Source organism: Melospiza melodia, chromosome 9 (genome assembly GCF_035770615.1).
Source record: "Melospiza melodia melodia isolate bMelMel2 chromosome 9, bMelMel2.pri, whole genome shotgun sequence".
NCBI classification, from domain to species: Eukaryota; Metazoa; Chordata; class Aves; order Passeriformes; family Passerellidae; genus Melospiza; species Melospiza melodia.
Window position 1 is genome coordinate 23,942,100 of NC_086202.1, and position 14,020 is coordinate 23,956,119.

The window sequence follows — 14,020 nt, forward strand, 5'->3', positions numbered from 1 at the left end:
TTTGTTTTCTGTTACATAAAGAAAGTACAGAGGGTAAAGCATGATTTGTTTCTGAAAAGTCAATTTTGGTTGTTACTCATTTTTTACTTTCCTCTTGGTCCTTTTGAATAATTTGGGTTAGGTTTCCATGACAAGAAGCTGAACCTCCAGTTCTGCAGTTATTCCTTTCTTTCGTTTAAGGATAGACACCAGATTTTCCCCCTTCCAGACTTCTATCATTGTGGTGGTTGTGCATGGCTCCCTTGTGTTCCAGCTCCTGTTAAATTCATCTGTTGGGTTTTTTCTTAGCACTTTCAGATGTCAGTAGTGGTATTAGCTCAGGAGTTGTTTACAGTAGTAATTGGAGGGCTGAGGATGGATTAAATGAAACTGAGCCTCTCACCTGTAGGTCACTGCTTTATCTGTAGACAAAGATGGGTTCAAGTGTGTCAGTCTCGTTTTTCAGATGTCTGGATTATGTATGAATTCTGTTGATGACTAGCACTGGCATTACAAAACAAAAGCATACAGCAGTAATGAAAGATGCTGTTGTTTGAAGTCTAAGCAGTGAAACCAACAATTGGATGAGTAAGAAAACAAGCAGTCTAATGCTATTGGAGTGCATTTCCTTGAAAAGCCTTATCCAAGATTTGCTTGCTGGTAGCCTTTCACCAGTGTTGTCTTCTCTTTATATAGTGGGCTGTATTTTCAGATGTAGCAGCTTGGGCAGAGCTAAGCCTCAATGAGATGCTTGCGTATTTTATCTGGATCTGTACAGAGTGTTTTGTGCTTGCCAAATTGAGCCATTGTTGCTATGTTTTGTGATGTATTACTTCAAAGTTAATGTAGTGAATCTGGTAAGATCATCTGCCAAGTTTTGGCAAGTGTAGAAGGAAATTAGGGAATCCCAGTTCCACTGAAGGCATGGGGTGAGGATAGCAGAATTGAAATCTGTGTCTCCAGCATGTACTATTCCAGTTGGCAAGAGCCTTTGGGGAAGCCTACATATAGATGTGTCTTGAGAGGTATTTGTGGAGAATTGAAGATATGCCAAGACAAGCTGGACCCATATTCAAGACCAGACTTTGTACATGGTGTCAGTCTCATGCAGCAGTCCTGAAAGCACATGCTGAATAACTCTCAGGTTTGCAGTAAGGATTTTATTGAATAAAACCTCTGTTAATTAATGTGATACTACATTCAGTTTAATTAGGTGTTCCCTTCATTAGCTATTTTCCTACAAACCTGCATGATTTTTTGTATTTTAATTGTAATACATAATTGCATTATAGATCCTACTGGGGCAGAGCTGTATATTTCTGCAGGACACAGCTGTAGCTATAGTAATGAAGGAGGCATTCTTGATAAAAGGCATTACTTAGATATTAGGGTTGGAAATGTCTATCATGCCCTGTTCCACAGCGTAGAATTGTGGCTGTCAGCTTGGTGTTCCTGTTGTCATTAGCAGGGCAGTTCATGCCTCCTGAATGAGGATCTGCGCCAGCTGCCCCCTTGCTCTGCTGGGGAATTCAGTTCCATGCAGTTTGCTGGGATGAGGACTTGTTAAATCTGTGTGCCTTTGGAGGGGGTTCTCCTCCCTACAGGGGGCAGGTTTGTGTTGGCACTTTTTAGATAAAATCAGTCCATTTAATCCAACTTACTTGGACTTCTAAGCTAACATCACTGATTTTGCCTGATGAAGAAGAGCAGCCACAATCCTCAGGTGCTCCATAAAAGCAGCCAGCTGGGTGCAAGCCTCCCTGGATGAGGTGGCAGCGAACACCTGGGATAAGCACTGTCTCTGTGCTGTGAGCTGCTGTGTGCAAAGTGGGCATCTGCTGGCAGCTGGTGAGACAGGCCTGGGAGGAGGGATGGACTCCCTGGGAACTGCTCTGAGTCCATGCTGAACAGCCAGACTGCTGAGAAATTCGTACTTTTGCTTTGTAATTGGCTTTGTGTGTACTCCTTTTGTGCTGTCAGTGTTGAGGCAGAAAGGAGCAGAAGCTGGTGTAATGACAGGCAGGGCTCCTCTGCCACAGGGTTAGGCCACGGAGCAGTACCCTGAGAGAACTGCAGAGGAGGGACAAACACAAATCTCTGCTAATGGACTGTCACATCCTGGGGTTGTGGCCTTGCTTTGCTGCCCTGACCGACAGGTGAGCCAGCCACTGCCAGGCTCTGCTGGGCTATGCAGGGAGGAGAGCTGCAGGAAAATCAATCCTTGAAATAGTTTGACGTGAGAGGTTTCTCTCTCTCTCCATTTCCTAGCTCTTTAAAAGCAAAATAGCTTTTAAAACACATGGGAAACATCTGATTTTCGGTTTCACAAAATTTCAAAGATTCCATCCTTTTAATGCCATTGACCTTATTTTTCTAATACTGTCAGCACATTCAGCTTTAGGTAGTTAACATTTTCAGTGTATTTTTCCAAACATGATATAGTCTCCATTTTTCTATGTAGAAAGAATAACTCCTCTAAATAACCAAGACAATAGTTATTTCCACTCCTCTCATTCTCTTCTCATTGCTGCTTCCCTTTCCTCCCCACCAAATTACCTCACTGGATGCTTTATGAAAACTGTATTTAGATTGCAGTCTGTAGAGGAGAGAGCAGAAAGCACTCAGTAGCTCTGTGTTCTACTTATCTGGAATTCTCCATGTAAAAAAATACAGACTTGTTTCTAAAAGCAATATAAAATTAATGGATATGATTGGTGAAAAATGATGTATTTTCTTACTTATGCTGTAAATATCTTTTCAGCCAAATGCATTTCCTTCTGAGACATGAAACCAATCTAGTGAGATGGTGCTGAACAGATAGTTCTCCAAATCAAACTCCTCCTTTTTTCCTAATATTTTCATTGCAGCGAATAAGAAATACGGATCTGCCAGTCTGCCTATTGAACTATCTACTGCAGCTTAACTGCAGCAAGGAAGCAGTAATCCTATTGTGCTCTTCCAGCAGTCTCCCGGGAAGCAGAAGGCATTGAAATTACTGAGCTGTTGTCCTATCCCCTCCTCACCTGTCTTTGTGGCTGTAAATATAGTGTCTGCCTGTAAATAACAGTTTGCTGCACCTTTAAGCACGTTCCCTAACAAGAGGCAGCGATTTACTGAGGTGATAAGCTGTAACTAATACTAGGGTATCATAATGGGTAAATAGATTAGCACTGTGCTTCTCTGTATTTTGCTTTCTAGGGAGCTGCAGCTCCTGCACTCGAGGTGCTTACTGTGGCACTTTGCAGTGCCAGAGATTGCAGCTCCCAGGGCCGGGCTGGGTGCAGCTGGGGAAATGCAGCAGTGCCTCTCTGGGGCAGCATTGGCTGCACACCCTGGTTGCTTTACTTTTTCTGGTCCCTGGCCCAAAAAGGGCTGTCATGGGCTGTACCAATCTTCTGTGCTATGGCTATAAAATCATGTTTGACCTGCATCACCAGCACCCATCATGAAATGTTTACAGGTATGCCAGCATCATTTGTTGTCAAGAACTATTATGTGAGGCAAGCAGCCTGGGCATGATCTGTGGCTTACCCATCTCAAGCTCCTTGATTTTCCTAATGGAAGGGCCCCAACACTTACAAAGCGGCTGTGCTGCTGGGTGATGGGCAGTCATGGCTGTGAGGGATGGAAAGGTGCCACAGAGCAAGCAGTGGGGGCCTTGCTCTCTGTACTGCCTGGCAGGTTTTAGGCACAAAAAGGCCCTTACAGGAAAGAAGCAGTACCAGGGGATGTGGCCGGTCCTAATAGTTGTGTCGCAAATCTTGTGATATTTGGCATGTTCTTAAAGACTTGGCTCCTAGAGGCAGGGGATTAAATAACAATTGCTTCCTTTCTCTTTCAAGCAAGGCTTAGCTCTGTGGTTGCAGAGAAATGCTTAAAATGTGACTTGGGCTGACTGGAAAAAAAAAATAAAAGTTGCCTTCCAGCCTTCTTTCCCCTCCTTGTCCCCAGGATCCCAATGTGGATACATTGCCATGTCTTAGGATTTTTTTCAATGAAAGAATTTAAGAGTATTGGACACATCCAGAAGGACATAAAGTGTTGCCAACTTTGGGTGCGTGGGAGTATTTATGAGTTTTTTAAGGAGAGGTCAGTCACATTCTGTGCTGAGACCCACTCTGCGATGTCTGGTCCTCTTCAAAGAATAGAAAAACAGAAATGTGACCGGGTAGCCACAAGCTGAATATATCTGAACTGATTTTTTTCTCTTGCTTCCTTAGGGAAACCCCTTGGGCTAGTTGTAATTGAAATTTCTCTTGTTTTTATATCTGTATTTCTGCTTTTCACAAATGTGAAAGCTGAGGCTGCTCTGTCTGTGCTGGTTTCTTAACGCAGTCGTCATTAGCAAATCGGTATTGATTTATTCCTATGGAAATAGATCAGTGCTGAAAGTGAAATGCAATCCCATTAAGAATGATACAGGTTTTGCAGATGGAGAAAAGTAGGTCAAATATTACACCAATCATCCCAGAGAGTGTCCCTTTAAGCCAAATAAATGTGTGAATGCACTTAAACTGTCAGTACGTTATTTGATTGCCATTATTCTGTATCTTTTTGCATGAGCTAGCAGAGCCCTCTATGACTGAACAGGAGTTGAAGGAAAATGTCAATTTTGGTGTATTAACCAGGTTGTATTTTACACCTGGGCTGTGTACAGGGCTTCTTGGGGGCTGTGTGCACATGTAAGGATTCTTCCTTTCCTCTCATTGCAACAGTTGAGTTCAACTTAAGCAGGAAAGGCACATCATTGTATGCAAGGGACATTGTAGCAATGCAGCAGAGGAACACGATTTAAATCTGATCATTAAACTGCCGCAGCAAGGGGCTGCGAGAGACGGTGTGGATGGTCCATCTGCAAAATCTGTGCTCCTGTTGTACAAGGAGGAGGGGCCGAGGGGGAGAAAAAGCAGCTGCTTGGCTGTGCTGTGAGAGGGTGAGACTGACTGTTGGCACCATCTGTAGCTGTCCTTTGTGCTTGCTGCTTTATCTGTTCATTATAGTATGATACTGAAATTCTCGTGCTTTGAGTGTAAATGAGTTGAGATACGCCTAATACTGTCAGCATAAAAAGCAGTAACTAAGTACACTAAAGATGAATAGTGTAATCTGTAAATTCATTTTGAGTTTGTTTTATCTTGCTTGAATAGCCCAGGAAGTGATGTTCTCCAGAAGCCAGCTGTACCAGATGTGTGTTGGCAGGGTATATATTCATCTTACCGAGCAGAGAGCTCACTGGAGGTGGATGGGGTGGGAGAGATGGGAGGCTGCCCTGTGTGTTCCAGCAGAAGAGAGCAGACTCTTTAGAGGGAGGATAGAGCAGGTCAGAGGGGATTTGGTAGCTCCTAAGGTGGCTACAAACAGCTTTGTTTTCATTCCATGCACAAGTACCAACACAGGGAAGAGTGTGATTATTATACATGGTACATGAGTTGAAATGTCCTGAGGGAGGAAAGGTTGAACTATAATGAGTGCTGATAGGGATGAGTACATTTCCTAGGTTTTTACCTGCAGTCTCTTAGTTTCTAAAAACATGAGTCCTCTCCAGATAACTTGTAGAATAAAACCATCCAGCTTATCTTGAGGACCTCTTTTTACTTTGATAGTTTACATTTTCCCTTTATAAATCTGCGTACTGGATATTGGTAATAATAACAACTCATTAAGATGTTTTCTTACCTTCACCTCACAAAAGCAATGCTCTCATTGGCACATTCTTTTTCTGGGAGTTACTCTGCTTTTTTTTCCAAGCAGGTTTGGCTTTTGTTTGCAGATTCGTGCCCTCGGATCCTTTGGGTTGTTGCTTTTTATCTTACTTGTCAAGTGCACATAGGTGTGCAGAAGGAGCAACTCCCTTCTCCCATCATAGCCTCGTCCAAGATGGATGATTCTGTAGTAATTACACTCGGCTGTGGAAGTGCTCAGCATCCACTATTACTCATCCACTATTACTCCGTGATGGCTGCGTTAAGTGTTCGGCAGAACACTTTGTTCGGGTTTCCCGAGCTCAAGTGGCTGTGGGCAAGGGAAGAAACCCTGTGAGGCAGGAATTTGTATTTCCAGGCTGCTGGAAAGGGGGAGGGGGGCCTTTGTCACTGGCACATTAGTAATAATGTGCCAGGGATAAAAGGTGAGTATAATTTGATCAAATGCTTGTTGACAGATTCCTTGGCTAATAGAGAAGCAGCTTAGACTGACACTCGTTGCTGGAACATTTCACAGAGCTGGAGGGAATGCTTTTTGTAGGCTCCGTGTGAGGCTGACAGTTTCCCAGTGACCATATTTAGTTACATAAAGAAACGATGGCCCCCTTTTGTCACAGCAGAGCTCTAAAATGCCTCCCTAAACACCTCTCTTGACCTTCTGCTTGATAAATGCAATAAAATTGCTACCTCTTCTTTGTCCAAATGCAATAAAATTACTACCCCTTCTTTGTGCTAATGTGTGATTAATTCACAGCAGTGGCCCAGGCGATAAGTATTTTTCTTGTGTGGCCATTTAACTTGAGAAAATCCAACTGTTTCTTTTACCATACTTGCGTGCGTTTTTGGTAAAGCAGGTTCTTTTTTCTGCCCCACAAATATGACTTTACAGTTAGTCTCTTTGGAATTTGTTCTGTGTTAAGAGTGCATGTGAGTAGCTGCTGGGAAAAGAAGATGGTGTACCCTGAAATGATAGTTAGCTACTGCTTATAATTGTTATTTGGTGAAAAGAAAACCATTAGAATATTAAGACATGAAAACAGGAGCCTCAATTTCAGAGATTCTGCACTTGTCTCTTTTAAATGAGCAAGCCTGAAATTACATCTAGAGTTTGTTACTACCCTAAACCGCTATGGCAGCTTGGGTTTTCAGTTGTCTTCTGGTTCTCACCCACCCATATAATCTGTTGATTTGTGTTCAGTCTGCAACACCTCAGGAAGGCACTTAGTTAAAAATTAAACGTGAAGCATTTTTTTGTTCTGAGGGTTTTGTAAAGCATCCTTTAAAGAAGAAAAAAGCCCAAGCACTTCCACTTGAAAAGTTGATTTCTTTCCACTGCAGGATTTTTCAATTAGTCTGCACTTTGTTCCAGTTAAACTCCTCACTGTGTTCTCATACCTGGCTGACTTTTTACCAGAGCCACTTCTGATGTTGGAATTCAATAGGCAGCTTTAAGGCTCGGGTGGATGTTGCTGGCGACTTCGGTGGGGTGTCTTGGCTGGGTACACTCATCGGAGCAGTGCAGTCAATTTCTGGGGCTCTGCTTACTGCAGAGTAGGTGGTTTCTATAGCAGGGCCTGGTCTTTTCTGAATGTGGGTGCATAAGGGAGAGGCCACATTTTCAGGAATAATGACCCCTTTCATGTCTTGAGTTGCAAGCTCTTCTTCCCTCTAAGAAATCTCTGCATCTTCATAGTTCATAAGCGTGATTTTCCTGTAAGCACAGAATTACCCTCATTGACTACAAGATTAGGCACATAATGGAAATACACATTTAGGGGTTATGCTGGGTCAGATATAGATTTAAGTGCCTAACTTTGTATCCATACATCATTCTCCTGTTTATCTATTCAAGACTGGTAGCTCATAGCAGTTTTGGAAATTAATTTGTGCGCATGGGTTTCTCTCCAATTAATCTTAAGAAAAAAACCAGCTGAATAGAAAAGAGGTCTTTTTTTCTTTGCTCCCCTCTGCAAATGATGTCTTCTCTGTGTTTTTGTTATGTTTCTGTTAGTGTGAAATGAATTATTGTGCATCTTGCTTTACTCGTAACAGCTATCCCATGTCCTTTTGCTTCATCCATTCTTCGTCTCTGTGCCTCCTGGGCTATGCAGAATGTTTGTAACTTGGGTAAAAATGTTCTTATGATAGTGTATGGCAATTAGAGACTCAGTTAGATAGGATAAAACTCTGAGTGGTGGTTCATGGACCAGCTTTGCATTCATGGTGTTTGTCTAGGTCGTGACTCCTGTTCCAGTGGCTTGCACCTGCAGGGGGCTGTGCTGGTTCCTCAGATATGTGCTCACTGCCATTTGTTCTGTTTGCACAGCCCTGCTTTCATCGTGGTGTGAGGAGCTGGGACGGCTCTTGCTGCTTCGCCACCAGAAAAGCCGGCAGAACGACCCTCCCGGGAAGCTCCCCATGCAACCCCCCATGAACTCTATGAGCTCCATGAAACCCACCCTCTCTCACAGGTGAGAGTGGGCCCAGCCCACAGCACTGCAGGCTGGACAGCATGTTGTGTGACAGATCTGCTCCTTGAATTGCTTGGTACCACTGCTGGGGGCAGTGACGCTGTTTCATGCACTGCTCAGCACTAGGGACAGCAGGGTGTCTGTAATTACAGCAAGCACTAAAGAAACTCAAATTTTCCCTTTGCTATTGCCCCATGCGTAGTGAAGTGACACCTCTGTCTTCAAATCTGTGCTCAGATCAAGTGGGTGTGCTTTCAAGCTTCAAGTCATGCCCTAGAGATAAACGTGTACCTCGTGTCTCTCATCAGACATCTGCCCGATGTTTATTTAAATACAATTGGCTTTTCTTGATGTTGAAAATATTTCACTGATGTTCTGTGTTTTAACCATTATTGGAAATGTATTACATGCAAAGCAATTGTACAGTGGGTGTAGCCATAGATCAGAGGATGTCCTGTACAGTCTTGTATCAGGTGAGGATCTGACAGCACTTGTGTTAATATAGAGAAAACATGGATGTTAAAGGACACTAAAAGAAGATGATGTGAAGCCTTTGATTACCAAATTATGTAGAGGATCACTCTTTGTAATTCTTGTCTGCACAACCTAGGTCAAAGCAAAAGCTGGAAATCAAGTGTAGACAGGATTGAGCATCCATTCAGTACTTTATGTTTCTGGGAGGTTTTTTTGAAGGATTTCTTTACCTCAGCATCACATAAAAAAAAAATCACAAATAGTATAAATTTGTTTTATGTAGGATTATTTTGTTAGTGAAGGACTATGAGAGTGCAATGAGTCTAAATTCCTTGTACCTAGGTTCTGTGATGGCCTAACTAACTTGAACTTTTGTGTTAGAGTGAAGCTTAGGGACATCTTTGTACCAGTGCATTTGCATATGCAAATCTGTTTGCAAACAGTTTTGGGGGTTTGGGTTGGATAGTTTTTCATTATTTTTGTTGCATTTATGGGAAAACCATGCAATAAGTATGTCTTTTACTTCAGCCCTTGAGAATAAATGAAGTCCTTTTTTTGAAGTATAATTAATATATCACTGGCTTTTCAGAGTACCTAGATTTCCTCTTTTTTAGTTGCTTATGAAACTACTGATTGTAAACACATTTAACAAAAAAACTCCAAAAAACCAAAGAAAACTTAATATTTTAAAATAATTTTACACTTGGGAGCAGCTTTTCAGAAGACAAAGTGAAATTAGTGGCTAGTCTGACGAGAGTGTGGTGCAGTATATGTGCTCTCTTAGGTGTAGTTTTGTAGTTTTTAGATGCCTGATTCTCATTTGACCTTTTAGCCTCTGTTCCTCTAGAGTCTATAAAGTAAGACTATCTCACAGGGGCTGTGTGCTACATTACTAGATAATAGATAAGATAGGCACAACTCACTTCTTTCGTGGCAGTTTTCCACAGAAACTGTCACACGTCAAAAAAGAAATACTTTCTTCTACTAAACCTAAATACCAGCATTTCCAGCAGCACCGAGTCATCCAATATCCTGCCTGTAGCAGAGCAGCCTGGTCAGTGTTAGGCAGTCCCTGCATATTTCTCTCGAGTATTGCCCTTGAATTGCCCTACTGGGGAAGACACCGGGAGCAATTTCTAAATTACTGCTCTTTACCTATGAGATGCCCCTCTAGAAACAAAATTTCTGTGGCATCACTTCTTATATACAATAACTGCAGCGGTCACTTTGGGGTTTGGAATGTTTGCATCACTGCTTTGGTGTGTGCTGTTGTCTGTAATTTTACTGTAACTGCTCAAAATATCTCAGGTGGTACATTAGAATGAGACATCCTGTGGCTCTCCAACTTCTTTTTCCACCTGGAACTGTTTATTTTCATGCATGTTTTGTAATCAGTCTATAAGACAGAAGTGAAGAAGAATTGAGTTTTCTATTTGTTTTAATTAAACAAAAGATGAAAAGCCATTAAGTACAGTATTAACTACAATCAGTGATGAACCTGTTGATGAAGCACCATTTGTATTTGCATTAGATTACAATTGGGTCAAAAGCTTAGTATTGAAGTTCACAGTATCTTATCTCTAATACACAAGACTTTTCTGTTAATTCAAACAAAAAAAAAAGTTTGCTTTGTATTTCCTGAAACAATTAATGTAGCCAGCTATTTCAAGTTTTGTAAAAGCTAGATATTAAATTAGAACAACCAAGACCATATGCAAGAACCTTACTTAACAAAGGCAATGTAGATATATGTGAGCTGCTGATTATCATTAGACACACAATTAAATCCCTCCCCGTCATCAGACGATCTTGAGTACTCCACACAGAGCTTTTTCTGCTGTTTCTTTTACTAGCAACAAAATTACCCAGAACTCTAGTCAGGGGACTAGAATCCTGATGTAGCAGGCACTACAGAAACACAGCTGCTTAGTTTCAAAGTTGAAACAGGGCTCAGCTATTTAAAATAAATTGTGACTCAATAATGTATCACAAGAATCTAAATCCAAGGATTCATATTTAATAAACTGTGGGCACTTACACTAGAAGTAATTCAGGCCTGGCCTGTTTTTAAGGACAGTCTTTGAGTTTTAAAAGTTAATTGAGCTATGAAAGAAAACTGAAGTAGACTGATCAAGGAGGGCTTTCCCAGTGTTACTGTTGGTTAAATGTACTTACAGAGAGCAGAATGAAAGCCATGTGAGGATGTGCACACATGCAACAAATGCTTTCAGAGTAGAGACTGTCTTGTTAATTTCTTTTTAAATTTAGTTTTTCATCAACAGAATGATCAAGTGTTGCATACAGAAAAAAGTCAGCTAAATACCTACTGTCTAATGTAGGCCAGTTGGCTGGATTGCAAATTCCTGTGCTTTGTGAACAGAATGAGCACTGGGCTGTCAAAAAGAACCTCCCAATCTTAGGGTTTTTTTAAGTCTTTGCAGTCTAATAGTCAGCTCAAACTTGAGTGTGAGATTTTATTTTCACCTTAGACCTTTTTATTGATTAATGTGAGTAAACTTTACTCCTGTATTGAAGGACCAATGTAGGACCTATCCACCTCCTTAATCCTGTATAACTTCTAATTAAAGTCCTACTTAATGGATTTAGGGGGACTTAAGGAGAGCTGTTAGTCTTCAGGCTAGCCCTTCTGCACGGGCGTGAAATTTCCTGCTTTCTAGCTTGCAGGATAATTATTTGTGTTGTAGTTTTCCAATCTGACAAACTGTCTGTAATAACAGATACTACTCAAGGTGGCTGATTTTTGAATAAATATAAGGTCTTTGGCAAATGCTGTTATATAAGTACAAATTATTGTCATTATACACCTTCCAACGCTTTGATGAAGTTCCTACTTAACACCATTACATTAAGTGGTAGACCTCTGTGTGTGTATCAAATTGAATCTTGGTTGAAATGGGTACAGTTCCAATCAGTCCCAGCAGGAATTGCACCCTGGTTCATTTTCACGTCAGTCTGACTCAGGCAAGCTCTGGGGGGCTTCTCATTTCTTGCACAGCTTGTAATAAAGCTTATTTGTTAACAAAACCACCTAGAAATAGACAGCTGTTAGTTGCAGTTTAGTGTGTTGCCATGAGCATCTGTAGGGTTCTTACTGTCTTCACTCTGGCTCCAAATTTTGGTCTTATGCATTAATTGCCAGCTGTCTCACAGTTAGTGACCAAAGGCTGGTAATGCCTCTATAGGGCAGTCATGCTTGATGAAATATATGAAGATAATGTTGTTTTTATCACAAATTACTTAGTGCCAAACGTTTAGAGAAAATTGAACAGTAGATGAAATGAAGCATTAATTCAATCATACAGTAGATGTGTTATTTATTACCATTAATGTTTTATGTTCAGGCAATCATAAATACCTTTTAGTGGCTAGACTTGCTTTAAAAGAGTGATTGTTTTTAATGCTTGTTTTGTCCTTTTTTTCTTCCAATTTAAACCTGACTAAGAGCTGAACTTTCCAACTGTCATAGGAGCTCTTGGAAAAGAATGGTAATTCTGTCTAAGTTTTTATTGAGTGGTAAGGACTGACTCTTGCATTGTTAACAATCAGGAGTGAACTGGTTATAACATACTAGTCCCAACAGTGTCAGAAGTTCTGTAAAGGCTGCTACCTTTTCAATTTTGCATCATAGGCTGTTTTGACCAACAGTGATAGTCACTTCAAAAAAGTCTGGGTGAGGTCAGGTGCAGCACGTGCACACTTGTATGAAAACAGGCACATTGTGCATGTTTTATACATCAGTTTGAAGGAGGGGTTGCTCCATTATGTCACGTGGCTCTGGCCTGCAGGGACAAACTTTGCAAAAGAATTCATAACTCTTGAGGTAAAAGATAAAATTGTTTCAAAGCCTTTTCATCTTTCTGGTTGTGGAGTTGTGAAATAAATATAATTAGGGACTGAACAGATGGTAAATCCTCATATAAAAGAATATACCCAGTAAAGAAACATATATTACTTCTGATTCTGCAAAAGTAGCTTTGCTGGTTTTTCCAGTTTCCTTTCTGTCAAGAAATGTTAATATTTACCATCAGGAGAGAATAGGGAAGAATTCAGAATCAAGAAATGTTTCTGTCACTCCTTAAAGAAAAAAACCCAGAAAATTTCTTCAGAATAATCTGCTTATGCGCTAAGCATTGCAAAGATGAAACTAGTTAGGAATTGCTCCAAAGTATTGTCCCAAGAGTTGCCCATCTCATCCTCTAAGTAAAACTACTGATACTCATTTTATCACATACACTTAATGGGAAGGAGGTGGAAGAAAACCTTGAGCCTGTTGAAGCTAAAAAAAAATTATGAGTGCCTTTCCTTGAAAACTGATAAGTGTAACCATTAGCTGTTGATAATTAAATATTGAATATTTTCATATTTTCATGCGAGAAATCTGCATTTCATTTTAGATAAGTTTGTGGTCAGTTCTTGTGGTAACAGGAAACAGCAATGGGTAACTTGAGTTCAAATATGTCTTCTTTGCATGCTTGGTAAAAGGTATAGGATAAGGATCATGTTTTCTTTTGTATACACCACCTTGTACAGATGTGAAAACAGGTCTTCTCTATTGATTGATGAGTCAAAGTGAGTGCTGTTGTAATAAAACTAATAGTAGCAGGACTACTATAATTTTGTGGGATTTTTTTCTGATAGGTACGTATAAATGGCTGTATACTCTGTATTTTTCCTGTAGATGTTGTAGTCTTACGGTGTTAGTTTGTGATTTTTTTTTTAATTATAAAATGCCAGCTGATATTTTTAAAAGTAAACACTAGGCAAATATTATTTAAGGTCTGTCTGCTGACTGAGGCAAAATCTGATCTTCTCAGGCTTTGTGCTATGTTAATTTTTAAAATACAGCAACAGCTTTGAGTAGACAGGTATCATTCTCATGTTTGGGCCATATTGAACAACAAATGCCTGAAAATGTCTGCTCATTTGTGATTTCTGTTTAGTGATTATCACAGTGGTATCATGGCTCTTTGCATGAGGTCTGCTCTCAATAGCAGGTGATATGTGCTGAGTGTACATGATTTTCCCTTTCAAGCATATTGGAAAGGTACCTTCTGTCACTTGTTCTCAGTGAAACCAACTGATTTCTGGTGGCAGTAGGGTTAAAAATCATTTAACTGAGGCAGCACCCCTGTTTTTTAACCATTTTGACTGTCAGCACGATAAGCATGTGGTGACACTGAAAGCTATACTTTGCCTAGCCCTTTGTTGCAAAATTAATTGAAATCACTGGGAGTGTTTTAACTGGATTGAATGCCTTTGGATAGGGCACATCAGAATCAAGCCAGTGCCCTTCAATCTGCACAGCGTCAGCCCCACCTGAGAGGTGTAGCAGTGCTTTGAGGCACAGAAGGGCCGGGGCGGGAGCTCACAGGG

General features: G+C 40.7%; 1 protein-coding gene across 9 annotated transcripts in view; it reads left to right on the forward strand.

The window, feature by feature from the left end:
• ZMIZ1 (zinc finger MIZ-type containing 1) overlaps positions 1 to 14,020 on the forward strand; it is a 337,962-nt gene that overhangs the window by 278,928 nt on the left and 45,014 nt on the right. For all 9 annotated transcript variants that reach the window (XM_063163882.1, XM_063163881.1, XM_063163886.1 and 6 more), the window contains one exon: positions 8,008 to 8,152. In XM_063163882.1, coding sequence (XP_063019952.1) covers positions 8,008 to 8,152 — 145 coding nt within the window. The remainder of the gene's footprint in view (positions 1 to 8,007; positions 8,153 to 14,020) is intronic.